The sequence below is a fragment of the Colobus angolensis genome, unplaced genomic scaffold (assembly GCF_000951035.1).
Source record: "Colobus angolensis palliatus isolate OR3802 unplaced genomic scaffold, Cang.pa_1.0 Scaffold184, whole genome shotgun sequence".
Taxonomy (NCBI): Eukaryota; Metazoa; Chordata; class Mammalia; order Primates; family Cercopithecidae; genus Colobus; species Colobus angolensis.
Window position 1 is genome coordinate 3355654 of NW_012114977.1, and position 25531 is coordinate 3381184.

Consider the following 25531-nt stretch of genomic DNA (forward strand, 5'->3'; position numbering starts at 1 on the left):
CCCACCCTCCCGTGGGCCCGGCCCCGGAGCCTGGCAGGCGGGCGGCACCCCCACTATAGGTGCCAAGCCCGGGAACTGGAGCAAAGGGCGGGAGGGGCCGGACCAGGCCACGGTGGGGCGGGGTGCCCCCCAGGGTGCTAGGGCGGGGTGGCTGGGAGGGGGCAGTGCCAGAGCTGGCAGGGGCAGACGAGTTCTCACGGGTCAGTGATGGGCGCTCTGGCCCACGCCAGCCGTGCTGTGCCTGCCGGGCCACTGGCTCCTGGTCCTCTCCAGCTCTGGCACATGGCACGCCCCACTGGCCTGTGTCTGCCCTGCCTCATCCTCACCTGGTCAAGCCGCTCTTTGCCATCTTCCACCCCAAACCTTTCCCAAACCCCTTCCAGAGCCCAAGGGCACAAAGAGTTGCGGCCTAGGACCTCTGGGAGGGCCTGGGCTCGGGTCTGTCCCTGGTCTAAGGGCCTTGATCTCTCCAAATGTCTGGAGAGGTCATGGGCCCAGATGAGCTCCCACACCGGCTCCAGACCTCGGGCTGTGAGTGTCTGCCCCATCCCCAGGGTTCCTGGTGCTTCCAGGCCAGGGGCTGGAGAGGCGCCCATGGGAGTGGCTCCCGGGAGAGCACAGAGAGGAGGAGAGGAAATGGAAAAGCAGGGCACCCTCCACCCGAGGAAGCATCCCGGCTCCGCTGCGGGGGTGGTTCCAGTGCAGACACAAACAGACAGATTCAAACACACACAGACAGATTCAGACTCACACAGAAACCCACACGCCCAACGGGCGCTTCCCTTCCCCTCAGGCACCCACCTCCCACCCTCAGCTACCCTGGCTCCCTGAGGAAGCCATCCTCAGCCTGCCTGGGACAGAAGCTGCACTCCCTCTTTTCCATCCCATGGAAGCGATGGGTTCTGGATGCCTCTAGCTTGGTCCCAAGTCACACCACCATCCCCGCAGAGGGAAGCCCTGAAGAGCCAGGAGCCTTCCTCCTAAGGGATGAGCAAGGCCTAGAGCCTTCTACCAATTGAGAAGAGTGGGGGTCCTGGGGAGCGCGGGCCTAAAGGAGTGGGCACTGGGCCAGACCTGGGCTGTGTTGGCATTGATTCACCCTGCCCCTGGCCTCCCCGCAGAGGCCAGTTCTGTGGGAAGGCAGGCTGGTAGGGGTTGTTTACATGACTGAGTAACACTCCCTTCCTCCCCAGTTCCCCTGAGGGTGGCTGGGACCTGAGTGTGCCAGGGCAGATGCTTGTAGAGGGTCTAACATGGACTGGAGGCCCCAGGCTCTGAGGCCCGGCCTCCCACTTCCAGGCGGGCTCCAGGGGTGAAGGTGAGGGACTGGGGTGTGCCTGTGGTCCCCCATCTGTGTCCTCTGGCCTCCCTCCTCAGCAGCCGAAGCTTGTGGGAGCGCCAGGGGGAGATTCCTGCGGCTTGGGGCCTGGAAGAGGCCAAGATGGGAGCCTGTGCTGTTCAGAACCCTGAAAGCCTATCGCTCACATCCCCAAAGGGGTTGGGGACTATCCCAGGGGTGTGGGGCGGATACCCCCCTACCCCAGTTGCCATGTCTGCTTTGTCAGGCCACAGTCCCTGGACTAGAGCAGCAGGGCTCTTGGAGACAGGCTGCTGAAAAGCCCAGGGGCTCGTGGGGACTTGCGGGGTGGAAGGAAGGACCTCTTCCCCACCCTCGCCCAGCTGCCCATCCCGCTTTGGGGCCCATGCCACAGGCCCACAGAGTCCTTGTAGCCGGCTGTTCTGTGCCTGAAGACGGAGCAGAGCTGAGGAGACACACACAAGACACAAACACAGAAGGAAAGCCACACGGCGCGTGGACACAGTGCCAGACCCGTGGACAGAGGCAAGCTGACCAGCACCCCCAGCCGTCCGTGGACCGAGCCCCAGCCCCTCACCGACCCCTGGCGCGCTGACACACACTCGCTCACTGACATACGCTCATGCTGACGGGCACAGCAGCACTCACGAGCCGGCGGCCCTCATGCCATCCCCGGAGCCCCTTACCTGGGCAAGCACACTGCCCCCTGGGCAGAGCAGCCCCCGGCCCAGGGGAGGGCAGCAGGCGGGGGTGGGGGGAAGGAGCCCCGGAGAGTCAGGCCAAGCTGCCACTAATCCGGGCGGGGAGAGGGGGGGCACCCACGTCAGAGCGGGGACTGCCGGGTGGAGGGCATCTGAGGACATCCCCTCCCACACACGCGGCCGTCTGGGCACCTAGCCCTGCTTCCCCAGCCCCTCCATCCTTCAGACAGCTGAGGCTGGCCTCCCCCCACCCCACCCCCACCCTGTGGCAATGCCTGGGGGGGTGGGGGAGGGGAAATACCAGGCAGATTCTCCGGGGACCCGTGGGGGTAGGGGCAGGGGGTGGGGAGGAGGGGAAGGGAAGTGTGGAGATGCGTTTGGAACCCGGAGGAAGCTCCGAAGCAGATGCCACCCTCCCCTCTCGCCCACCCACCTACATCCCTGACCTAATTCCTCTTCTCAGTCTGCACCTCCCAGTGCGCTTCCTCCTCCCCCCAGCTCCCCTCCCCTCCAGGTTACCCCCACAAGCTACCCACCAAGGAAGAGGAAGCCAGCTCCACTCTGCCCTGGGACCTTTGTGCCTACCTGGAAACACCAACTGCGGCCCCCAGGATTTCTCCAGCAGCAGAGAATCCTCCTGCCCAGGCATCTGCCCCTACCCAGCTCTTGAAACCCCTGGTCCCTGATGCTGGGTAGAGGATGGAGCCAGAGCCTGGGTGCCACCTCCTCAACCCCCTCAAGGTGGAGGGCAGTGCCAACCAGCCCCGATCCAGCTTGGGCCAGGACTGTGTCAGAACTAGAGGCTAATCAGCGGTGGCTAAAAATACAGACAATGCATGCGGCACACATGGAGGCTGGAGATGGGGAAGGGGACCAGGACACGGAGGGCCCCAGGCCGAGAGGGACAGTGATGGGGGCTGAAGAGGCAGAGAGGGAACGGAGCCACCTGGAAGGGCCAAGGGATGGCAGTGGGTGGAGAGGAGAGGGAAGAGAGGGGCAAGAACAAAGGGCCATCTGCACCCAGAAACCAGGATGGATATAGAGGAGCCCCTCAAAAGCAGACAAGCTGCAGGGGAGGGGAGGAGTGAGACCAGGGCACGAACGGAGTGGGGCAGGGGCCAGGACCCAACGGAGGTATGCAGCTCTAAGGGGGCTGGCTGTGGCAGCTTTATGTCCCCACCAGCCCTGATCCTGCTGATGGTCCACTGTCTGGTGGGGGAGGAGAGGGTTGGGGGTGCTTAGGCAGGCTGGCACGCAGCCTACTCCTCCTAGAGAGGCCAGGCCAGAGGAGGTGGAGGGTGAGACAGTAATCTCCTCCAGTGTACAACCATGCTGGGCAAAGGTGAGGTCTCAGGGGTTCTCAGAGAGGCAGGGCTGGCTCTCAGGGAAGCCCAGTTGACAACCATGCCCTGAGCCTCCAGGTCACATGTGTGCTCACCCAGAAATGCCCCAGAACTTGGACTTCTGGCTCCTTCCTCTCTGTCCCCAGCATGTGTTGGACTTCATACAACTGCAGGCAGCCGTTCACCAAACCCGTGTTCTAGGGGCCTTGGCATGTTCAGGCTTAGTGGTAGGCCCCAGGTGATGCAGAGCACAAAGGCAGAAATCACAGGCCATCCCACCCCCACCCCCACCCCCAGCCTCCCCTACCCAGAACTTATGGTCACTTGGCGCATTTGTTCTTTCACCAGCAAAACCCCTCCAGGTGTCTTAGGTGCTGGCCCTGTGCTGGGCGCTGGGGGTGTTGGGCTTGTTCATGAATGATTACAAGATGCTTCTAGTCCCGCCCTGGGGAAGTCAGGGGAACTTCATGGAGAAGGTCAGAGAATGAGCAGGACTTCACCATCCAGTCACGAACTTACAAAAATATTTCACTGTGGTTAGACCATTTGTTCCAGGCTGAGCTACAACAGTGTGTAAAATACGTCTGTTCTTTATGAAGTCACAACACAGTGGGGGAGAAAAGGCAACGTGCTCAAGGCAAAAACAGAAGTCTGTGCAAGAACAGAGGTGGTGTGGTCCAGACAGCAAACCACTCTGAGGTGAGGGAATGCTTGCAGAGGGCTTCCTGGGGAGGCGATGTCTGAGTGGGGTTCAAAGGGCAAGTAGAAATGGGACACAGTTGGATGGTGGAGGAAGAGCATGTCAGAGGCCAGTATGCATAGGGCCACACGGAACCACCAGACAGTCTGATGAGAAGGCGAAGAGAAGGCATCATGAGCTCCGCCAAGGGGCTTGGTAGCCCTGTGGCCCTCTCCAAGCACCCATCCTAGGAGGGGAGGGCAAGTGAAGCCCCCGCCCCAGTGAAATCTCCCTCACCACCCCACAACTTCAGGCCTCTCCCCAACTCTGTTTTCTTTCACTGTTTTGTTTTGCCATTCATCACATGCCTTTCTGGGTTATTTATTTATTTATTTATTTTTTGGAGACGGAGTCTTGCTGTGTAGCTCAGGCTGGAGTGCAGTGGCTCAATCTCGGCTCACTGCAACCTCTGCCTCCCCGGCTCAAGCAATTCCTGTGCCTCAGCCTCCTGAGTAACTGGCATTACAGGCACGTGCCACCTTGCCCAGCTAATTTTTGTATTTTTAGTAGAGACAGGGTTTTATCATGTTGGCCAGCTGGTCTCGAACTCCTGACCTCAGGTGATCCGTCCGCCTCAGCCTTCCAAAGTGCCAGGATTACAGGGGTGAGCCACTGTGCCTGGTGCCCTTCTGGTTTTTTCTTTGTTTGTTTGTTTTTTGTTTTTGTTTTTCTTTTTTTTTTTTTTTTTTTGAGATGGAGTCTTGCTCTGTTGCCCAGGCTGGAGTGCAATGGCGTGATCTCAGCTCACTGTAAGCTCTGCCTCCCGGGTTCACGCCATTCTCCTGCCTCAGCCTCCCGAGTAGCTGGGGCTACAGGCACCCGCCACCGTGCCCAGCTAATGTTTTGTATTTTTAATAGAGACGGGGTTTCACCGTAGTCTCGATTTCCTGACCTCGTGAGCCACCTGCCTCCACCTCCCAAAGTGCTGGGATTACAGGTGCGAGCCACTGTGCCCGGCCAGTCCCTCTGGTTTTGTTCCCTCGATTTGAGTACATGGATCCTGCCAGCCCGCCTCTATCAACGCAACACCCAGGCAGAGGTGCATCAGGAGTCAGGGCCCCCAGCTCACAAGCAGCACAATGGTACACAAGTTGTTGTGGCTCTCCAAGCCTCGGTTTTTCATCTGTAAAATGGATATAGCCCTGTGGGTGCGGTGGCTCATGACTGTAATCCCAGCAGTTTCAGAGTTCAATGCAGGTGGATCACTCAAGCCCCAGAGTTCAAGAACAGCCTGGGCAACATAGGGAGACCCTGTCTTTACCAAAAAAAATACGGTAATTAGCCAGGTGTGATGGAGAGTGCCTGTAGTCCAAGCTACTCAGGAGGCTGAGGTGGGAGGATCCCTTGAGTCCGGGAGTTCGAGGCTGCAGTGTACTATGATCGTTCCACTGTATTCTAGCCTGGGCAATTCAGTAAGAACCTGTTTTTAAAAATGGATCTAGTCCCTACTTGGTAGGCTTGTTGGGAGGATTCAAGGAAATCATCTCTGTAAAACGCCCAGTACAAGGTCAGGCACACAGCAAATATTCCAACGTGTTAGTCTCTGTGTCCTTGCCTCCCAAGCAAGAATCATCTCCTTCACTCTGGTACTGCTTAGTGATTAAGTGCACAGACTCTGGAGGCAGACTGCCTGATTCCAAGCCCTTCTGCTACCTACTAGCTTTGTGACCTTGGGCAAATCACTTGCCCTCTCTGTGCCTGTTTTCCTGTTTGTAAAATGGAGACTATAAGACTAGTATGTACCCGCCCCCCACAAGATCGTTATGAGAATTAAATTAATATATGCCAGGGGCTTAGAGCAGCGCCTGCGTGGGCAGCCACACTCTGGGTGCCAGCCGTTACTACTCCCTGCATCCCTGCAGTGTCTGGCAACATGTCTGGTACCTGCTCGAGGCTCAATATTCATTTTTGAATGAATTAATGAGGAGATAAGACAACCCCACGATGCAAAGGCAGGCCATGTTGGACGCCAGTGAGCCCCCGTATGTGAGAAGCTAAATCACTGCAGCAGATTAAGAGCCTCCCCCAAATAAAACCCCGATAATCCCCACACCAAGAGTTAATCCAGTCTGTGGGGCCACTCCAGGTTACCACCCTGTTTCCCCTCTTCTCATCCCACACTCTCACCCACCTCTTTGCTTAATCAAAAGCAGGGAGGAGGAGCAGGTGCGGCAGTGGCAGAGGGGTGCACCCTGGGCATCGTGGCGAGACCAGCATCAGGGGCAGGAGAGGGCAGAGCTGGGTACCCCAGTTGCCTCAGGGATCGGAGGAGTTGGAGTGGAGCCAGCCAGGCAGAGCCTCGGTCTCAGGAGAGCAGAGGAGACTCCTTGGATGGGGCAGGCCAAGGACCAGTGACCACAAGCAGCAGGCAGGGCCACTGGAGGCCTTCTGAATTCCACCAGGCCCGGCAGGGTGAGGCTCTGGCCAGTCTCCCAACCCCACCCTCCTTGACCTGGAAGCCGGGGGGGCAGCCCAGATCCTGGCCACTGCTGCCCTCTCGTGGCCACTCCTCAGAGGTGCAATGGTGCCCCTGCTGTTTCCTGAGAGTTTACAGAACTAAATGTCCCCAGAGCTGCCCCAGGGGTCTCCTTCTTCAAGGCTCCTGGAGGAGACACTCCTCCCCAGGCCTCCTCTGCCTAGCTTCGACCTCCCTATGGGAATAACGTGCTGCCCCAAGCCCCTCCTGCCTGTGCTCCCACTGGTTTCTCTACAGCTGCACCTTCCTGCCAAGGCCTAACTTCTGCCTAACTGAAGTTTCGGGTTCTGACCCATCCTCTGGACTGGTCCCCACTTTCCCATCAATGCTCTCAAAGCTCCCCAAGAGCTCCTTCGTGAGATCATGTGCTGCATCGCAACGCTCTGTCAATGGTTCTCTCTCCTCCAGAGGACTGGGCTCCTTCAGCCTTAGACCTAGGCTGGGACTGGGCTGTTCAATTTCAAGGGAGTGATGTGAGCAATGGGAGTAAGAATCAGGAGAAACAGAACCCCTTTATGTATTTATTTATGAAAACATTGGCAAACCTGACCTCACTCACCAACACACACACACAACCAGGACACACGTGCCAGGCCTTATGAAAGGCTATCAAGTACTTTGAAGGACAGGAAGGAATGAACACACCCAAGTGGACGTTTAGTTTCATTGTCCCACAACTGGGGAAGGGAGAGGGCAGAGCAAGGCAATAAATAGAACCCTGGGCCCAGCCTGCTTTGGTACATTGTGGGTGCATGTGGCCTTGGAAGCATCTGCTTCTGGCCCTTGACCATCAGCAGGAGTCGGGGAGTCAGGAGGGCGGGGCCCAGGCAGTTGGTGCTGGCAGGCCAGATGTGCTGCCAAAGGTTGCTCCAATAGCCCTGGAGCCCTGCAGGGCATGAGGTAAGAAGGGGCCAGATGCAGCAGACCCTAGCTGTCCATGTCTGAGGGCACAGTCTTTTTCCTCGTCCGAACCTTCAGGGAGCGCGAGGTGCCCTGGGAGAGAGGAGGCACAACATGAGGGTGTGGGGAGCACCAGCCAGCAGAGCCCTCCTCCCTCCTGCCGTCCTCCCACACTCACCTCCCGCACTGGTGGCTTCCTCTTGACCACACGCAGGCTCTGGCTACGGATTAGGGGCTTCTCTCGGGGCCGGGCTGGTGCCCGGGGGACTGCCTCAGAATCCGACCAACACTCATCCTCGGTGTCACTGTCCTGCAGGCCCCCAGCCCGGTACCCTGTGTGGAGGAGGTGAAGCTGGAAGCCTGCGGCCAGGCCAGCCCTTCCTCGAGCCTGGGGAGAAGCCATGGTGCGAGTGAAGGAAGTCATCCCTCCTGGCATGGCTCTGGGTCCCTCTGCCCGCTCACCAATGGGTGGCCTCCGGTGGGACACCTGGTCCTCCAGGTAGAGGGGGTCCTGGTAGGCAGGGGCAGGCACGTCGGGGATGGAGCGCAGGTCCTGCATGGAGAAGCTCCGCAGCCTGCCGGCCAGCGCCCCCTGACTCTGTAAGGGGGAAGAGGCTTCAGTGGGGAGACTGCCCAGGGAAATCGGCCAACCAGCTAATCACTGGGGCTGAGACGCAGAAGTGAAAACTGCTTAGCAAGCTTCTGGCCCCGCGCCAATGTGGCACCAACAGGAAACCAAAGTCAGAGAGCAGGAGCTGCTGCTCACGCTCAGTGCCAGAGCCAGGAAGGAAGGTTTGACTCCAGTTCCACGCTTCTGCCAATATCCCCTGTCACCTTCTCACCCCTGCTCCCCAGCTGCCATCTCTGGGCTCCCTGGCAGAGGAGCTGAATGAGCCCAAAGGGCCTTAGCGGTGGGATGGGGGCTGCTGGAGGGCTGGGGGCCTGGAGCACCTTGGTGGCAGCCTGCACAGCAGCCGAGGCGGCAATGTTGAGGCCCCGCTTCCCGAAGGTGAGCACGGTCTCGTAGCTGCGCTCCTTGGCCTGCACGATGTACGCATCGATCTCCTGTGGACCCGATGGGGAGGAGAGCTCAGGTGGACAGCCAGAGTCCCTCTTCCTCTGCAGATTCTGAGAAGCCACTGATTGTGGCACCACCCAGCCCAGCCCAGCCCAGCCCAGCCCCACCTGGTGCCCAGAGCCACAAATCTGGGCCACAGACACACACCAAGAGCAGGGCCGCCACCCATTCACACCTCAGTGACAGGCCATGCTCCAGCTGCTGCCACCACTACCCCCAAACCAACTTCCATCCTCAAAGGTCATTCATGTGCACCCCACCTGATTATCCCAGAAGATGAGGTAGGCTGGGCCCTGTCAAGGTCCTGCACCTCAACAGCAGCAGGACTGGGATAGAACTCTGGTATCCCCAGCATCCTAAATCCCAGGTCCAGGGCTCTTTCCCTCACACCCACCCCTAAGCCTCCCTTCCCGCCTCCCCCTGGGGTACCTTCTCATGGCGGGACAGGGACGGGTGGACAAACTTGCGGTAAAGCAGGCTGGCGCCTTTGGTGTAGGGTGAGAGCAGCCACAGCACAAAGGCCATCTTGATCTCATAGTAGAAAGGGAACCTGTCACAGCGCAGGGGGCAGGGTGAGCCAAGGAGCAGGGCTGGGGGGGGCCACCCCTGACCCATGGTTTGCGGACCCTGTGTCCATACCAGGAGATAAAAATGTCTGTAACGATCTCTGCTGCCATGAAGAGTGCAAAAACAATCCAGTACATCATCCACCGCACCTGTAGGGTGAGAGCGCAGAGGTCAGCATGGGGCTGGCAGCACCAACTCCCAACCCGGGCCAGTCTAGCCCAGAGGTTCCAGGGAGCCTGTCCGGCTGCACAGCTGCTTTCCCCCATGCATGGCTGGACAGGAGCTCTGAGAAACTGCGGCTCATTCCTATGCCCGCCTCCAACAAGCTTCACCCACGAGGTCTTCCACAGGCACCCCAGTGGCCTGCCCTCTGTCTACACCCTATTGAACAGGGCCCATTCTCTCTCCCTCCCCAGTCCACTCAGGATGTGCCACATGACCTTGTCCCTGGAGGAGGGAGAAGCCAGCTCAGACCCTCCCCCCCCACCAAGTCCTACTACACACACCCAAACCCCCACGCTCACATATTCACGAATGTTCTTGGTCTTCACAGCCTTATAGGAAGCATAAGCTGGACACAGCATCCCAAACACCAGCCTGGAAGAGCAGCCATGGGGAATGTGAGGGGCACTACGCCCCACTCCCACCTTGCCAGGTGGCCATTTCCCCCTACTGGGGTGCAAGGTGGCAGTACCCGCCCTGTTTTTCTCGCTTGGCTTGTACAACCTGTGCCTGAGTCAGAGCCCTGGAAGCCACCTCCCCACCCTGCTGTTTACAAACATCCAAGCCTGCCCAGGCCTGCGCCAGTGGCCCATGGGTGCGTGATGGAGCAAGAGGACAGCCACTCCACGAAGTAGGTGAGAACACCAGACCTAGGTGTCCCCTCCCATGGGCATGCAATCAGGCCCAGGGTCACCAGACCTGGCACTGCCGGGCTGCAGACGGTGCTATGGGAGCCAGGTGTTGGCGTACTCAAAGGTGAGGAGCAGGATGGTAAGTCATGTGACCGCTCAGATGGCAAGCAGGCACCTGGATTCTCCACCCACAACGTGCCATATCACCTAGTGTTTGCCAAGGGGCAGCAAAGTAGGCCTGTGGCCCTTGGCCCCAGGCATCTGTTTGCAGTGTGTGTGGCCTGTGGCAGGGGTCGTCCTCAGCCAACGAGGCTTGGTGGGGCGGGGAGTGGGCGGTACCCCAGACACCGCGTGCAAGCCCACAGGTCCGTTAACCCTGGTATGGAGTGCTGGAGGGTGGAGCTCAGAAAGTTCCCCCTCCCATAGACTTCCACAGCTTCCACCACAGGGGCGGGACGGCACCCCGCGGTAGAGGAGGTCTGAGGGCGGCCATACTCACACCACCAGGCGACAGATCATCCAGGACACCATCTTGCCGGCCTTGGGGACGTGGGGAGAACCCCAGGAAGCGGCTCAGAAGGACGTTCACTCAAGGGCTGGAACGGGGGGGATCAGGGCAGTTGCGGGAAGCAGAGGGACGATCCGGCTGTCCCTTGGCGGAGGCAGAGCCCGCCGCCCACGGCCTCCGACTGTGCAGTTCAGGGGACCTGGAGAATGGGGAGACCCGAGGCAAAGCGGCCCCGGCGGGGAGGAAGCCGACTTGGGAGCGGGCGCGCCCCGCGGCCGGGATAGTTACAGCTCCCACCCGCCCTTCCTGCCGCGGAGAATCCGGCGCTCGGCCCTTGCTGTTGGTCCCGCGCTGGAGCGGGTCGCCGCGGTTCCAGCGCGCCGGGCCACCAGCACCGGCCTGCAGGGCGGAGTTTGCAACTCACTTGAAAGTTGCACGGAACCGAGTTCTGCCCAACCCCAGGGCTCCGGCTCGCCACGCAGGCGCAGTGTGGCTGCGGAGGGGGCGGGGCGAGGTCAGGGAGGCGAGAGGCCGGTCCCTTAAAGGGGCGATGTGCCGCGGGACTCGCGCGTGGGTCCCACAGTGGAGTCACCTTCCCAATCGGAAAGATTAGAGCGTGGGAAGCTGTAACGAAAAAGCAGGGGGCGTGTGGCGGTCGGCACACAAAGAAAATCTGGACTCCAGAGTTTTCGCGACCCTTAACTGGCTTTTCCCGGTGTCTTTCCCTCTCGCCTCATTTTCCCCTCTGTGAAATGGGTAAAGGCATGAGATGCGGTTGGTGGGGTAGAGGGGAGGATCTCTGCAGGCTCAGGCAGGAAGCTTGGCTGAGCGCCCCCAAGTCCGGGTCTCACACCAGTGGGTCCAGGAGGGAAAGGGGGGAGGCGTGGGGGGAGAGGGAACCTGAGGGACTCTTCGCCCCCGCAGGTTTCAGGGGTTCCCTTCCCTCTGGGATGCCTTTCCAGAGCCCTGACTCCGGGGCAGGCTGACCGCGATGATTTGAGGCATTCTGGGTAGAGCTTCCAGCTCCCACACTCCTTCTTCAGCAGAAGTTTGAAATTCCACCTATTCCTCTGAGCCAAATACACAAATATCACTGGGCCCTTAATAGTAGTATCAACCATTGCCATTTTGTAATGCACGTTTGCATGCAAGGTCTTAGTCTTTGCAAACATCCTTTTTACCATGTAGGAAATAGGACGCTCAGTGGTGAAAAGTAACTCTCCCGGTATCACCCAGTGGTATTTATTTCCAGCTGGTGGCTACATGCTTGGCTCCATCAGTCTTCTGAGAGATCAGCAGCTGCAGGCTGAGTGGTCCTGTAGAGGGTCGTGGAACCGGAGAAGTTTCTCTGGGCGGGAGGCAGACACCAGGAAGAAGGGAGAAGGCTCTAGAAAAGAAGGCAAACGTTGCTGCTTCTACTACTTGCTCTGTAAGGTTTCATTCTTTTTGACATCTTCAGCTTACTGCCTCTGTTGTTCCCTCTGAAAATCGTGTCCCCCCACCCTGCAAAGGGTGGGAGCAAAGCTGTCCGGGCATGTGGGGGTGGAAACACAGGCAGTTACTGCTTTTTATTGGAGCCACAGTTAACGCCCATCAGCTATCATAAGGATGGAATAGGTAATCATGGGGCCAGGGAAAGGAGGCTTCTGGGGGATAAATAAACACATGGTGATTATATGGTCTTAATTATTATCATCAGTTTTATTGGTATTGCTGGGTGTGAGAGCTAGCAGTGAAACCAGCCCACAGCAGAAACTCCCCCAGGCCCCATGTCTCCCTCTCCTCTCTTAACCACCCCCTCACATTTGCCTGCCCCCCTTACACACACACATTGGAATAACCAAAAAGGCCAAGGGAGGCCGGGCGCGGTGGCTCAAGCCTGTAATCCCAGCACTCTGGGAGGCCGAGACGGGCAGATCACGGGGCCAGGAGATCGAGACCATCCTGGCTAACACGGTGAAAGCCGGTCTCTACTAAAAAATACAAAAAACTAGCCGGGCGAGGTGGCGGGCACCTGTAGTCCCAGCTACTCGGGAGGCTGAGGCAGGAGAATGGTGTAAACCCGGGAGGCGGAGCTTGCAGTGAGCTGAGATCCGGCCACTGCACTCCAGCCTAGGCGACAGAGCGAGACTCCGTCTCAAAAAAACAAAAAAAAAGGCCAAGGACTAGAGGAACCCCTAAGGAAGGCCCCAGCCCCTGTCCATCTTTAGGCACAGACATGGTTCTCTAGGTGAAAAGTGTCCTGGGTCTCCCTGAAGGAGGAAAGGTGTGACTGAAGAGGGGAGCAGCTCAGGAGGAAAGGGACATCCATGACTCAGGAGGTCACTGCACATGTGAGCCTCGGGTCCTTTGGTGCGTGCTGCAGAACTGTCCCTTCCCCACTGGCTGCCTTCTGGGGCCACATGCCTGACCTTAGCATCAGCATCACAGGCTTCTGTCTACCCCCATTTGCTGGGAAACGTTCCCTGGGCTCACCCAAAGCCCACTCAGCTGGAATGGTCTCACGTATGAAGACACCTGGTCCCAATGCCTGTGCTTGGGAAATCTAAGAGAAGAGATGTCAGAGGTCTGCACTGACAGCAAGGCTCAGCATGGAGGGCAAGAGGCTGGCAGCCGAGGAGTGTCACCATCCCTGGTCTTGGCAGAGTGAGTGGACCTTGCCTCTTGCAGCCTTTGGTCCTTAGCTGTTGACACAGTCACCCAGTTCTACTGGGTTGCTAAGCAGCACTCTGGACGTGGACAAGCCCCAGGGCAAGTGACCCAGCAGGCACACACAGAAAGCTGGGCGCTCAGGCCAAGGGAGGAAAGTGCCTCCCACCCATCAGAAGAGCTCCCCCCCGGGGCAGCAGCTGTCAAAGTGATATTTATCTTTTTACTGGGCAGCAGAGTGCCAGCATGTCTGGGAGACTTAACCCACTTTCCCTGGCAACCTCTCCCAAGCACAGGAGAAGGGCTCGTTTCCCGTTTGGAAAAGAAGGACAGGCCTCCCCAGGATGATGGAGGTGCCTGCTAAGCTAAGAGCATGTTTGAGGAGGTGGAAAGCAGGTAAGTCACCTATTGCTGGGGGCGAGGAGGCCAGGTCAGAGGCTACAGGTAAGATATGGGGCACAAGGGCTCCGAGACTGAGGATGGGTGAGGAACCCTCACGCACAGACAGTTCTCTCCAAAGATCCACCTCCTCCTGTTGCACAAAACACCCTTCTCTGAGCCACTTCTGTTTTCATATATTCCTATAGACCAAGGCAAAACACTACACCAATGGACTTACATATACTAATGCATTTCACTCTCATGAGAAATAACCCTGTCAGGGTAGGGCACAGTGGCTCATGCCTGTAATCCCAACACTTTGGGAGGCCGAGGAGGGCAGATCATTGAGGTCAGGAGTTTAAGACCAGCCTGGCGAACATGGTGAAACCCCATCTCTACTAAAAATATGAAAATTAGCCAGGCAGGGGGCATGCTTCTGTAGTCCCAGCTACTTGGGAGGCTGAGGCAGGACAATTAATTGAACCTAGGAGGCGGAGGTTGCAGTGAGCCAAGATCACACTACTGCACTCCAGCCTAAGCTGAAAAAAACAAACAAACCCTGTCAGGTAGGTATCACGAGTACACTCATTTTATAAATAAGAAAAACCGAGGCACAAATAGACTAAGTAACGTGGCTGAGTGTTACTAGCTGGTTTCACCCGGCTGGCAGAATCAAGAACCCATGAAGTGGAGTTTTTAAATCTGCTTCACAGAAGGAGAAATTGAAGCTCAGGGAAATCAGCTGACTTGCTTGAAATCTCACACCATGGGAAGGGACTGAGCCAGAATTCCACCCATGTTATGCAGGCTCCAGACCCCACTGTTTCCAGTTCTCCACTCTCTGGGCTGGCTGTGAGCTCCCTGGGCTCTCTGACTATGACCCAATCCTCTGCGCCCAGCTGCTCACAGGTGCTCACTGAAGACAGAGAAATGAAGGGGGTTTTGTGACATGCGAGAGCTGAAAGGGGCTCTGAAGGACAAATGAAAACCTGGAGACCCAGAGAAGGGATTTGACCTGCCCAGGGTCACACAGCAAGCACCCCTGCCCAAGGATCTATCATTTGCCCCGTTTCCATCTCCTGTCCCTTGCACTATCACCAAACCACACAAGGCCACAACAGGATTCCGTTTACTCAAGCCCACGGGGGAAGAGGAGAAGAGGGGTCCCAGCCGCTCGACAACACCTGTTTTGCCATTCAGCGTGCTGTCCCCGAGACCCCATTACTTGCACTGACACCCTGAGCACTGACCCCACCCATCCCCCATCTGATGGTCTTAGGCTCTCTCAACTCCACTCATGGAGCTGTTGAGGGACCCTGACTGCCCACAGGGCTTGGGTGTGTACAGTGGGACCAGGTCACAGGAGATCTTCATGTTGGGCAGAGGCTCATGGGCTTGTTGAGCAGGAAGCCAAGGCAGGTTCCTGAGCAGGGGAGAACAGGAGGAACATGTGTGTTAGAAAGATCAGACCGATGGCCGAGCGTGGTGCCTCACATCTAAAATCTCAGCACTTTGGGAGGCCGAGACGGGCGGATCACCTGAGGTCGGGAGTTCAACACCAGTCTGGCCAACATGGTGAAACTCCATCTCTACTAAAAATACAAAAATTAACTGGGCGTGGTGGTAGTCCTAGCTACTCGAGAGGCTGAGGCAGGAGAATCTCTTGAACCTGGGAGGCAGAGGTTGCAGTGAGCCAAGACAGGGCCACCTTACTCCAGCCTGGGTAACAAGAGAGAAACTCTATCTCAAAAAAAAAAAAAAAAAAAAAAAAAAAGGCCAGGCCAGTGGCTCATGCCTATAATCCCAGCACTTTGGCAGGCCGAGGCCGGCAGATCGCCTGAGGTCAGGAGTTCGAGACCAACCTGACCAACATGGAGAAACCCCATCTCTACTAAAAACACAAAAAAAGTAGCCGGGTATGGTGGTGCATTCCTGTAACCCCAGCTACTTGGGAGGCTGAGGCAGGAGAATCGCTTGAACCTGGGAAGCAGAGGTTGTGGTGAGCCGAGATTGCGCCATTGCACTCCAGCCTGGGCAACAAGAGCGAAACTCAACTAAAAAAAAAAAAAAAAAATTCAGACTGAGAAGCAGGTTGGCGGGGGCTGGCAAGTGACCCAAGACAATGGGCGACGAGGAGGGTTTGGACAAAGCTTTGAGCTGGGAAAGAGCAAAACAAAAAAGTGCCCATCTAGCAAACCTTTGGGACAAAGAATGGAGAGGACTTGGTGGCTTATGAAATATGGGAGAAGAGAGATCCAGATGTCACCTAGGACTCCCAGGTCTCATCTGGGTGGATGTGGTGGCAATGACAGACATTTGCCCAGTGGAGGAACAGGGATCGGGATAAAAGAAGAGGGACTGCTGAGATCATCCTCAGCCCCGCTGGTTGGAGTTGGCCTGATGGCAGGACAGACTCAAGTCTTCGTGGGTGCCCGGACTGTAATCTCCAGGAAGGAACACTAGCTGTGAGTCAGCCCCAGGTGCTGGAGACTCATCACGCCAGCACCAGAGTGTCATCCCTGGGAACTCCTGACCCCAGCCCCAGCTGACCTTGGGGATGCCCACGTCTCAGAAAGAAGGGAGCCAGGAGGAAGAAGGTCTGGAAGCCATGGCCAGGCTCCCCGTGGGCGGCAGGGCAGGCAGGGCCAGGCTCCATTTTCAATGAAACATTTTGATGACACCTGAAAGCCGGTTATGGGGAGGGAGCTTTTTATTTGAAGCAAGTGAATCATAGCATTGCCCCCCAGTACCCTGGTATCCTGCCACAAGGAGCATCACACCATTTGGGCACAGGGCAGGGCCACCCCAGCCCACTCCCTCTCCACTAGCTTGGCATCTCAGCAGACAGCAGAGGGCAGCAGAAGCTAGGCTCGTGGGGCCCCTCCCACCAGTCCCCACCCCGTCCGCTGAAAGGCAGTGTTCCTGGGGGCCTCTGTGGACTGGGGGGGCCAGGGCTGCAACATGCCCTCAGGCCAAGCTCCACTCTGGGCACCCTTGCAGGTAGCTCAGGTGCTTGTAGCTCGGCCAGCTCTCTAATCCACCCAAGGAGTCTGCCCAGCTCGGAGGCCACATCCCAAAGACAAGGTGAACCAGGGGACAGTCCAAGTCTGAGAAAGCAACAGCCACAGGGAGGCAGAAAGGCTTTCAGTTGAAGTGGGGGGGGGGGTCTTCCATCCGTGGGTGAGCTGGGATTCAGGGCCATGAAGGAAACGCCAAGGAGAACAGAGACAGACACCCCTGGCAGCTCCCCGGGGCTGCTTTTGCTGCTGTTGTTATTGCTTCGGGCAGAGGGGCTTTGCCCCCAGGAGGCCAAGCAGGCCCTCAGAAGCTGGCACCACCATTCTCATCCTTATCAGTTCCGGGGGGGGGGGCACGCTGGGGGTGAGCAAAGGGGGCCCCCTCCAAGCAGAGAGGCAAGGTAACAGGAGAGCCTGGTAGGCAGTGCTGAATCTGCTTGTATGCACACGTGTCCTGACATGTTTACAGACAGACACCGAGTGCAGACCGGGCGTGTGAGTGTGTAACTGAGTGTGTCTGTCCGCGTCCATGTGAGCATGCAGACAGGTTTGGGCAGGGGTGAGTGCCCCTGGGGAAGCATGACAGATATGGCTGTGGGCTAGAGTGGGGAGCAAGAGCAGGTAAACAATGCCTGGAGCACCAACAGGAAAAACCACAGGGGCAGGAGGAGAAACACAAGGACAGGAGGGTGCGGCCCCCTCGCTCCCAGCACCCTGCACCACTCATACGCATAAGACAGGGGGCAGAATGTGGGGAAGGCTGCAGAGGAGCGGGGGCTATGGTTGGAGTCACAGGAACTGGGCGCTAGGTGTCCCAGGGTGCCTGGTGTTCATGCTGATTGCAGTGATGATGCATGTACTCCTGGGCCAATCCACGGGGTGTGCCTGTGCACACTGGGCATGTGCAGATGCAAGGGCATGGATGTAGGTTGGCCTCGCGTCTTCACACGGGCACACGTGGTGCTCACCCTGAGGAGCCCACCCATCCTCCAGTGGCCACCCTGAGGAGCCCAGAGGCCTCGGCACCCCCCTAGGCACTGAGATCCACCACAATGTGTCTATAAACCAGCGTCTGTCCCTTGAAACTGGGGGCCAGGAGTAGCTGGGCATCCCCAGCAGGCATGTAGCAAAAGGCCCGAGGAGCCTGTACAGCCAGCTCCTGGAACCGTACAAACTTCTGTCGTCCTTCATCCCACTGGTAGATCTGGGTGAAGGAGAAATCGCTGCCCAGCACCAGGTAGCGGCGGCCACCCACAAGGAAGGGCTGCAGGGCCAGCGAGCCCCGGGAGGGCAGGGCCTGCACCTCCGAGAAGCGGGTACCCTCCCAGCGCAGGATCTTGGAGTCACCGATGTAACGGCTGAGGCACAGGTAACTGTCACGGCCGGCACGAAAGTGTTTCACAGCTTGGGCATCAGGTACCTGAGTCACCTCACCCTGGGCCACAAACTGCTTCTGGGTGCGACTCCACTGATAGATGACCGGTGCCTGGGAGCTGCTGGACACAATCAGCCGTGGCTTGCCCTCGCCATCCACAAACTCCAGGTCGGTGTCGCGGTGCCAGGGGTGCAGCGCCTGGTGGGAGTAGAAGCCATTCTGGTGCCAGCGGTAGAGGCTGGTGGCGCCTGCCTTGGAACTGTCGGCCACGGCAAAGTACCAGTCGCCGTCGATGCGGAAGGCTTCTAGGTCATTAGGCTTGCGCACACGCTGTGGGTCAATGTCCTGCAGCTTTGTGAAGCGCGTGGTGTTGGGATCCCAGTGGTAAATGTAAGAGCCGCCAAACAGCTGGGCCACGACCACATACAGCTGGCTGTCCACCACCATCGGCTTGCAGTGCACTGCAGAGGGGGCTGTGCCAGGACAGGGGCAGGCAGCATCAGGCAGGCTGGCAGCTCCCACTCCATCCCACCCCCGTGGAGAAGGCCAGTCCCTTCCAACCTTGGGCCAGGACTAAGACTCTGCACTATACCATTCCACCCACACTGAAGTTCATCCACTAAGCGCTCAATGCTTTCCAGTTGTTTCACGGCTAATAACCAGTTTTAGTATCACCCTTGTTCCGCCCATACCCCTAGGGTTCAAATATAAGCTGATACAGCACAAAATAGGTGTCCCTCGATAGTAACTCGTTGCTTAACCATAATGTCAGTTATTGAATTTTTATTGTGTGCAGTCACTGTGCTGAATGTGAGCACATGTTCATCACTCTGGAAAGGACCCTGTGCTTTGGTCCGTTTCACACAGAAAGAAACTGAGGCTCAGATAGAGCAAGTGACTTGCCCAAAGCTACCCCACTGGCAGTGGCCAGGCAGGGAAGGGAGGAAGAATTTGAGTGGATCCACAGAGGGGAGAGGAATCTTAGGTATGCCCAAGACACCTTGCTGTTTGCATCACAGCGCATGAGAACACATCCTCCCAAGAGTTCTCACTTTTGAAAGGGCTTTTATGTACAAGAATGCATGCCCATGTGCACCCGTACTCACAATCAGCTTCATCGGAGCCCTTCTCGGGCACCAGGCACATCAAACCACACACTGCTCACCTGTCCTGGGGTCTCCAGCTGCTGCCCAGCATCTCCACTTTGATATCCCCAATTCACCCCTCTTTCCTTCTCACTACAACCCCACCTTTCCCCCAAGAGAAATTTGTGTAGAGCCTCAGGCTCTGGCAGTCACTGCCTAAATCCCTTCTTTGGAGCTTGGTTTGCCCTGCCCAGATGCTAATGATCCCCATGCCACACCCCAGCTCCTAATCCTCCCTCAGACTCTCCTGGCCCACATACCCACACAAGCACCTCAGACTCAGTCACGACTCACAACTCACAATTGAGCTCCATACCCATCGCTGAGCCTGCCCTCCTCCTCCTCTGTTCTTGATTTCAGCTGTGGCTCCACTAGTCTCCCAATCCAGAAACCTGGCAGTCATCCCTAACACCTTTCTCTCCCCCACTCACCCTTCCCTGATCAGTCCTCAAGTCCCGACAGCCTTCCCTTCTACTTTCTAATAGTGTGTATGTAGATTGGTGTTAGTTCCTCCTTAAATGTTTGATAGCGTTCACCAGGGGAGCTCTCTGGGCCAGGAGGTTTTTTTAGGGGAAGGTGTTTTGTTTTTGTTTTTTTCTTTAATACTGACTTCAAGCTCCTTAATGGAGACAGGGCAATGTAAGTTTTCTATTTTATCTGGTGTCAGTTTAACCCTTCTTTCTAAATATCTCCCTCCATCCCCACTGCTACTGTCTCGTGTCTAGGCTCCAGCACCTCTCTAGCAGACAGGCACATATCCCCCTGCTGTTCTGCCCTCATGTCTGGCCCCACACCTAGCCTTTTTCCATGCAAGAAGCTTTCTAAAATGCACACTGGATCACACATTCTGCCTAAACCCTGTCAATGAGTTGGTATGCATGAATATCTGGTTGCCACTCCCCACCTTGAACCTTATCCCTTGTCATACAAGCTGCTTATGATTTGCACACATACACACAGTCACATACTAAGTTATTGCACACCTCCTTGACTTTGTTCATGCTGTTCCCTCTGCCAAAACACTCTTTCCACTTTTTTTTGCTCCTAGCTAAGTCTCCTTCAGCTTTCAAGACTCAGTTCAAACTCAGTAGATCCAAAACTGCTCGATAGTCACTCCTGTCTCCTCCTCATTTCCCGGTCCATCTAATTATGTAAGCCAGAAACCTGGGGATCACCTCTGAGTCCTCCCTTTCCTCTCTCCTTCAAGACTCAGCTTAGGTATTCCCCCTCCACCAGGAAGCCTTCCCTGATTGCCCAGAGTAGGCTTGTCCTTTGTGCTGCTAGAGCATCGTGTTCATATCTCCCTCTTAACACCTGCCTATCATATGGATGTTATCTGTGTATATATTGGTCTCCTCCCAAAGACTGGAAAGTTCTTGTGGGCAGACGGTATGTCTCATCTATTCCTCTGACTACAGGAACTCAATGGGGTTGAATGACGGAGTCCACTCCCCCCTCCCCCTGGCAAGGGCCAGCAGAACCAGGTACCTGGGATTCTGTCATAGTCTCGAAGCTGCCGCTCGACATAGTCCCACTTCAGGATGGTGCAGGCACTGACACCTGGCTGGGCCAGAGCCAAATAGAGGTCACTGGAGTAGAGAAAGGGCTCAGCCGACACTGCTGGGAAGGACAGGGTCTGGTACAGCACGAAATCTGCAAGATGAGAGGTGTGTTACTGAAGACCAGAGGGAGAAGGGAAGGGCTGCTTGGGTGATGGTGGTTGCTTTACTGCTGCCACTGGGTGTCGTGGGGCAGGGTGGGGGGTTTCACACCTGTAAAGCTGCCTTGGGGTAGACGTGGACTGACACCCAAGGCAGGGGCACCTCCTACCCGTAGTGATGCAGTCGAACTCCCGCAGCGGCAGGTCCTGCACCTTGTGCTCCTGGAAGCGGGGAGGGCTGGCGCAATAGATGGGCGCCACCGTGGTGTTGGTGTGTGCCAGCCACTCTACCAACCACTTCACCTTGCAGTCGCAGTTGAGTGAGTTGCCCCGCAGGTCCCTACATCATGAGGGCAGAGGAGGAAGGCACAGAGAGAGACAGGCTCTCAGGGCTCTGTCCACCCAGGCCCTCCAGGTTTTCAGAAATAGAGCTGGTCAAGGCTGCTGCGAGTCTTTCACATGCATCTTCGTATTGATTAGAGAAAAGTTTTCCTCTGGCTGGATGCAGCCCCATGGACACAGGCTTGGCCAGCAGAATATGGAGTCAGTTTCAGCCCTTGCTGACCTTTTTGGCCAGGTTGGCTTTTGCAGTATGCAACCTGAACAGCAGTACGTTGCATCCCTGCTCCTCTAAGCCTCCCACAATCCAAGGCTTTTATTTTCTTATAAATAATGATAAATGAGTGTGGCTATGCTATATACTACTATATGCTATATACTACTTACTCAAAACTTTCAAACTCTCCTCCCCCTGATTGGACTTTAATGTGGAGTCCAATCAAATATAAATTTAAAAAGCACAGGCTGGGTGTGGTGGCTCACACCTGTAATCCCAGCACTTTGGGAGGCTGAGGCGGGTGGATCACAAGGTCAAGAGTTTGAGACCAACCTGGCCAACATGGTGAAATCCCATCTCTACTAAAAATACAAAAATTACTCAGGTGTGATGGCACACACCTGTGGTCCCAGCTACTTGGGAAGCTGAGGCAGGAGAATCACTTGAACCTGGAAGGCAGAGATTGCAGTGAGCTGAGATCACGCCATTGCACTCCAGCCTGGGCAACAGAGCGAGACTCCGTCTCAAAAAAAAAAAAACACATGTTGGCCGGGTACAGTGGCTCACGCCTGTAATCCCAGCACTTTGGGAGGCAGAGGCGAGCGGGTCACCTGAGGTTGGGAGTTCAAGACCAGCCTGACCAACATGGAGACACCCCGTCTCTATTAAAAATACAAATATTAGCCAGGTGTGGTGGTGCATGCCTGTAATCCTAGCTACTCAGGAAGCTGAAGCAGAATTACTTGAACCTGGGAGACAGAGGTTGCTGTGACCTGAGACGGCACTACTGAACTCCAGCCTGGGTGACAGAGCAAGACTCTGACTAAAAAAAAATAATTTTTTTTTAAAAAGTGCATTTTTTTGTTTTTTGTTTTTGTTTTAATTTTTTGAGGCTGAGTTTTGCTTTTGTTGCCCAGGCTGGAGTGCAATGGCACGATCTTGGCTCACTGCAACCTCTGTTTCCTAGGTTCAAGTGATTCTCCTGCCTCAACCTTCCAAGTAGCCCAGATTACAGGACCTGCCACCACACCCAGATAATTATTGTATTTTTAGTACAGATGGGGTTTCACCATGTTGGCCAGGCTGGTCTGAAACTCCTGACCTCAGGTGATTCGCCCTCCTTGGCCTCCCAAAGTGCTGGGATTACAAGCGTGAGCCACCATGCCCAGCCTTGAAAAGCACATTTTTGGCCGGGCATGGTGGCTCACGCCTGTAATCCCAGCACTTCGGGAGGCCGAGGTTGGCAGATCACAAGGTTAGGAGTTTGAGAACAGCCTGGCCAACATGGTGAAACCCCATCTCTACTAAAAATACAAAAAAATTAGCCAGGTGTGGTGGCGCACACCTGTAGTCCCAGCTACTCAGAAGGCTGAGGGTGAATCACTTGAACCCAAGAGGTGGAGGTTTCAGTGAGCCAAGATTGTGCCACTGTACTCCAGCCTGGGTGACAGAGTGAGACTCCATCTAAAAAAAAAAAAAAAACCAAAAAACAAAACAAACAAACAAAAAACATACACACATGGTGTCTCAGGCGCACTTTGAGAAAAAATCCAATTTGTAAGGCTACCATCTATATCTAACTCCACCTCCTCACCTTCTCAGGGGCCCCCAGACCCAAGCCCTCCCAGCTTCTCAAGACCTTATGACCATCCCAGTTCTGACTCCCACACCACTCCCTCCAGGGATGCACCCTCTGTGGCACTGTTGGAAGAGGTAGGACTTGGGCCTTACAAGTCATTCAGGATGTCCAGGGGCCGAAAGATGTCTCTGGGCAGTGTCTGCAGGTTATTGTTGGCCAGCGAGCTGCAAGAGAGACCCCTAGGTCATCTGAAGATCATGACCAAGGCCAAAGGCCACAGGAGAGGTGGGGCTTTGGTACAATGTGTATATGTGTGACGTACTCACAGGTGAGTCAAGGACTTGAGTCCTCGGAAGGTGAACTTGGATAGTGTCCAGATGTCATTGTTCTCAATGAAGCTGGGGAAAGCGGGAACTTGCCTCAGTGGTCACACAGGATGCCAGACCCCCAGCAGCACTCACCCTATGCCCCAGCCTAGATTTCAGCCCATGTCCCCAAGACAGGTTTCCAAATGGAGTCTGGCATCATCAAGCCATAGGGATAGGGCATCAGGTAGGGTAGAGGCAAAACGAATGAAACGACCTTCTGCTCGGGTCCTGCCATCATGGGATGCAAGGGCTCTCACCTCCCATCACCTCCCCCTCCCATGGCATTCTCATCCAATCCCTACCCAGTCCCTCAGCCTCCCAGGCCTGGGGTCCCCCTCCCTTGTTCTTTCCCATTGCCCCTTTCCCTCCCACACACAGATACTGCAGGTGCGACAGTCCTGTGAAGGCGTTGTCTCCAATCAGTGTAAACTTGTTGGAGTTGAGTAACCTGCAGAGACAAAGGTGGAATTAGAGCTTCCAAGGGTGTGCCTGCTGCCCCAGCCCCCAGCCCACTGCCTCAGCCCTGGGCTTCCCCAAGACCTGGCTGCCCTGCTGCCACCCCTAGGGACCCCATAGGGAATCCCTGGGCCACCTGTTCTGGCCCCAGAAGCTCCCAGGGTCCCTGTTGGCTCCTAAACATGGGCGGAGGCAGAGTTCTCTTGTCAAGCCAGCTCCTGGCCCTCCCCAGTGGCATCTCCTCTCCCTCTCCCCCACCCTCATTCTGTCCCACTCCAGCCCATCATGGACAACTGTCCCTCATGGATGGCATCTTGTAGAGTTGGAGACACTCCTGCCATCCCTTTCTTTCAGCCCCCAGCTCTTTCTGGGATCCGTGATTCCTGGGGTCACCTGTCTCTAAGATGGTCCCACAGTGCCCACCTTAGGCACTAGCCCAGGTTATCGCACCCAGTTCTCTTGGGTCTCCAGAGGCGCCAAGCCCATCCCCGGATCCCCCGTGCTTGGCTTCTCTGTGCCATCCCTAGCTGTCCTCCTGCTGCCCCGACTCCCCTGACTCCAGGCTGCCCCACCTTTTGGGTACATCCTATCAGCACAAACGCAAGGGACACCTGCATCTTTGTCTCCAGAGGCTGCTTCTGTCCACTCTCCGCCTCCCCAGCCCAGGATCTGTTCCCTGCTACCATCCCCACAGCTCCCCCGACCCTTCCACAAGGCCCTGTCCGTACAAGAACTGCAGCAGCGGGAGGTGGGAGAAGGCTCCGTCCTGGATCTCTGAGAAGGCGGCGCTCACCAGGGTCCTGCGGGGACACCCGAGTCAGTACTGCGGGGTCTGCAGGGCCTGCGCTGAGGCAGGGAGAGGTGAACACCGACGGCAGAGGCTTTTGTACTCACTTGCCCTGGAAACGCCCCATTTCACCGACCTTGGCCCCCACCTGTGTCTTTCCCTTCTCCTCCCAAACTCACTGCCTGCCTTCACCACGGTCCTCCCCTATTGCCTCTTGGGGCACCCATGGCCCCAGGCTCAGCTTGCCTCTCACGCAAGAAAAGGTTCCATCACCCACACCATTACCATCATCATCCAAACACCCACAATGGGCTGGGTGCTGTTGAAAGATGGGGCATGGGGGTGGGGGCTGGCATCCTGGTCCCCAAGGACTTCACAACCTCTCTGGTCCCACAGACAAGGGGAGCCCCAGAGGCTGGCTGTTGCAAGTGACAGGCTGGCCGGGCTGGGTGCCAAGTGGCTGGTCAGTGGCAAGCGTGTGCCCCATGCCAGGGTGCTGGGAGGGCACAGCTCATTCCCACCTGCCCTGGCTGCCACTCTCCTGCCCTTGGTGTGACATCACAGGCAGGGGTCCACATGCTCGTGTAAGCAACCCCCCCAAGTCTGGAGCCCAGCACACAGTAGGTCTCACTGACGCTCGTGGTGGTGATGATTCATTCTTGGTGGTGAACTCCTGCTTTCCCCACCCATGGCCGCTGAGGCTGCAAAGCTGCAGAACTCCCTGCCCGACTGGTGCCTGGACTCTCCAGCCCTGAGGACCCCTGCAGCCCCCCTGGTCCCCACACTCTGAAGATGGGGAGCGAGGGTTCTCCTGTCCTCTCCCAGAGCTGTCCTCGGCCTCCTCTCCCTCCCCACCCGCAAGGCCGGGGCTGGACACTCACAGGGAGATGACCTCCGAGGGCAGGTTCCTGGGCACTGCCTTTGAATCCACGCAGAAGGCGGTGTCCCTGGTGCAGGAGCAGCTGGGCGGGCAGGGGGGCGTCTTGGGGGGCCTCTTAGCGCTGACTTGCAGCATGAGGCAGAAGCCGAGCGCGGAGAGCGCCAGCAGCCCCGGCACCGGGCCCCGCCTGGCCC

General features: G+C 56.8%; 2 protein-coding genes across 5 annotated transcripts; both read right to left on the bottom strand.

The window, feature by feature from the left end:
• Positions 1–7243: 7243 nt before the first annotated feature.
• Positions 7244–10975, bottom strand: REEP4 (receptor accessory protein 4). Of its 3 annotated transcripts, XM_011939812.1 has the most exons (9): positions 10909–10952; positions 10476–10683; positions 9647–9719; positions 9195–9271; positions 8985–9105; positions 8429–8542; positions 7940–8075; positions 7656–7810; positions 7244–7570 (listed from the first exon to the last, which is right to left on the bottom strand). In XM_011939812.1, exons 2-9 carry the CDS (start codon positions 10505–10507, stop codon positions 7505–7507), a joined length of 774 nt encoding a protein of 257 aa, XP_011795202.1. In that variant the 5' UTR covers positions 10508–10683; positions 10909–10952; the 3' UTR covers positions 7244–7504. The 3 variants fall into 3 exon arrangements, with proteins under 3 accessions (XP_011795202.1, XP_011795200.1, XP_011795203.1); XM_011939810.1 differs by having other exon boundaries at positions 10476–10975; XM_011939813.1 differs by lacking the exon at positions 7656–7810 and having other exon boundaries at positions 10476–10975.
• A 5226-nt stretch (positions 10976–16201) lies between these two features.
• Positions 16202–25525, bottom strand: LGI3 (leucine-rich repeat LGI family, member 3). 2 transcript variants are annotated; one of them, XM_011939816.1, is made up of 8 exons: positions 25339–25525; positions 24399–24470; positions 23591–23662; positions 23173–23244; positions 22999–23070; positions 20882–21051; positions 20540–20704; positions 16202–18379 (listed from the first exon to the last, which is right to left on the bottom strand). In XM_011939816.1, the coding sequence occupies exons 1-8, from the start codon at positions 25470–25472 to the stop codon at positions 17562–17564; spliced, it is 1575 nt and encodes a 524-aa protein (XP_011795206.1). In that variant the 5' UTR covers positions 25473–25525; the 3' UTR covers positions 16202–17561. The 2 variants fall into 2 exon arrangements, with proteins under 2 accessions (XP_011795206.1, XP_011795207.1); XM_011939817.1 differs by lacking the exon at positions 23173–23244.
• Positions 25526–25531: the final 6 nt, after the last annotated feature.

What these genes read in the sequence shown, in the direction of transcription:
- LGI3 (XM_011939816.1), bottom strand. Translation starts at nt 25,472, where the DNA reads ATGCTGCAAGTCAGCGCTAAGAGGCCCCCCAAGACGCCCCCCTGCCCG. An exon ending in CTGGACATCCTGAATGACTT is followed by an intron (nt 21,052 to 22,998) that starts GTAAGGCCCAAG and finishes CTCATGATGTAG; the next exon opens with GGACCTGCGGGGCAACTCAC. An exon ending in GTTCGACTGCATCACTACGG is followed by an intron (nt 20,705 to 20,881) that starts GTAGGAGGTGCC and finishes CTCATCTTGCAG; the next exon opens with ATTTCGTGCTGTACCAGACC.
- REEP4 (XM_011939810.1), bottom strand. Translation starts at nt 10,507, where the DNA reads ATGGTGTCCTGGATGATCTGTCGCCTGGTGGT. An exon ending in ACAGACATTTTTATCTCCTG is followed by an intron (nt 9,106 to 9,194) that starts GTATGGACACAG and finishes GCGCTGTGACAG; the next exon opens with GTTCCCTTTCTACTATGAGA. An exon ending in CCCTGTCCCGCCATGAGAAG is followed by an intron (nt 8,543 to 8,984) that starts GTACCCCAGGGG and finishes TCGGGTCCACAG; the next exon opens with GAGATCGATGCGTACATCGT.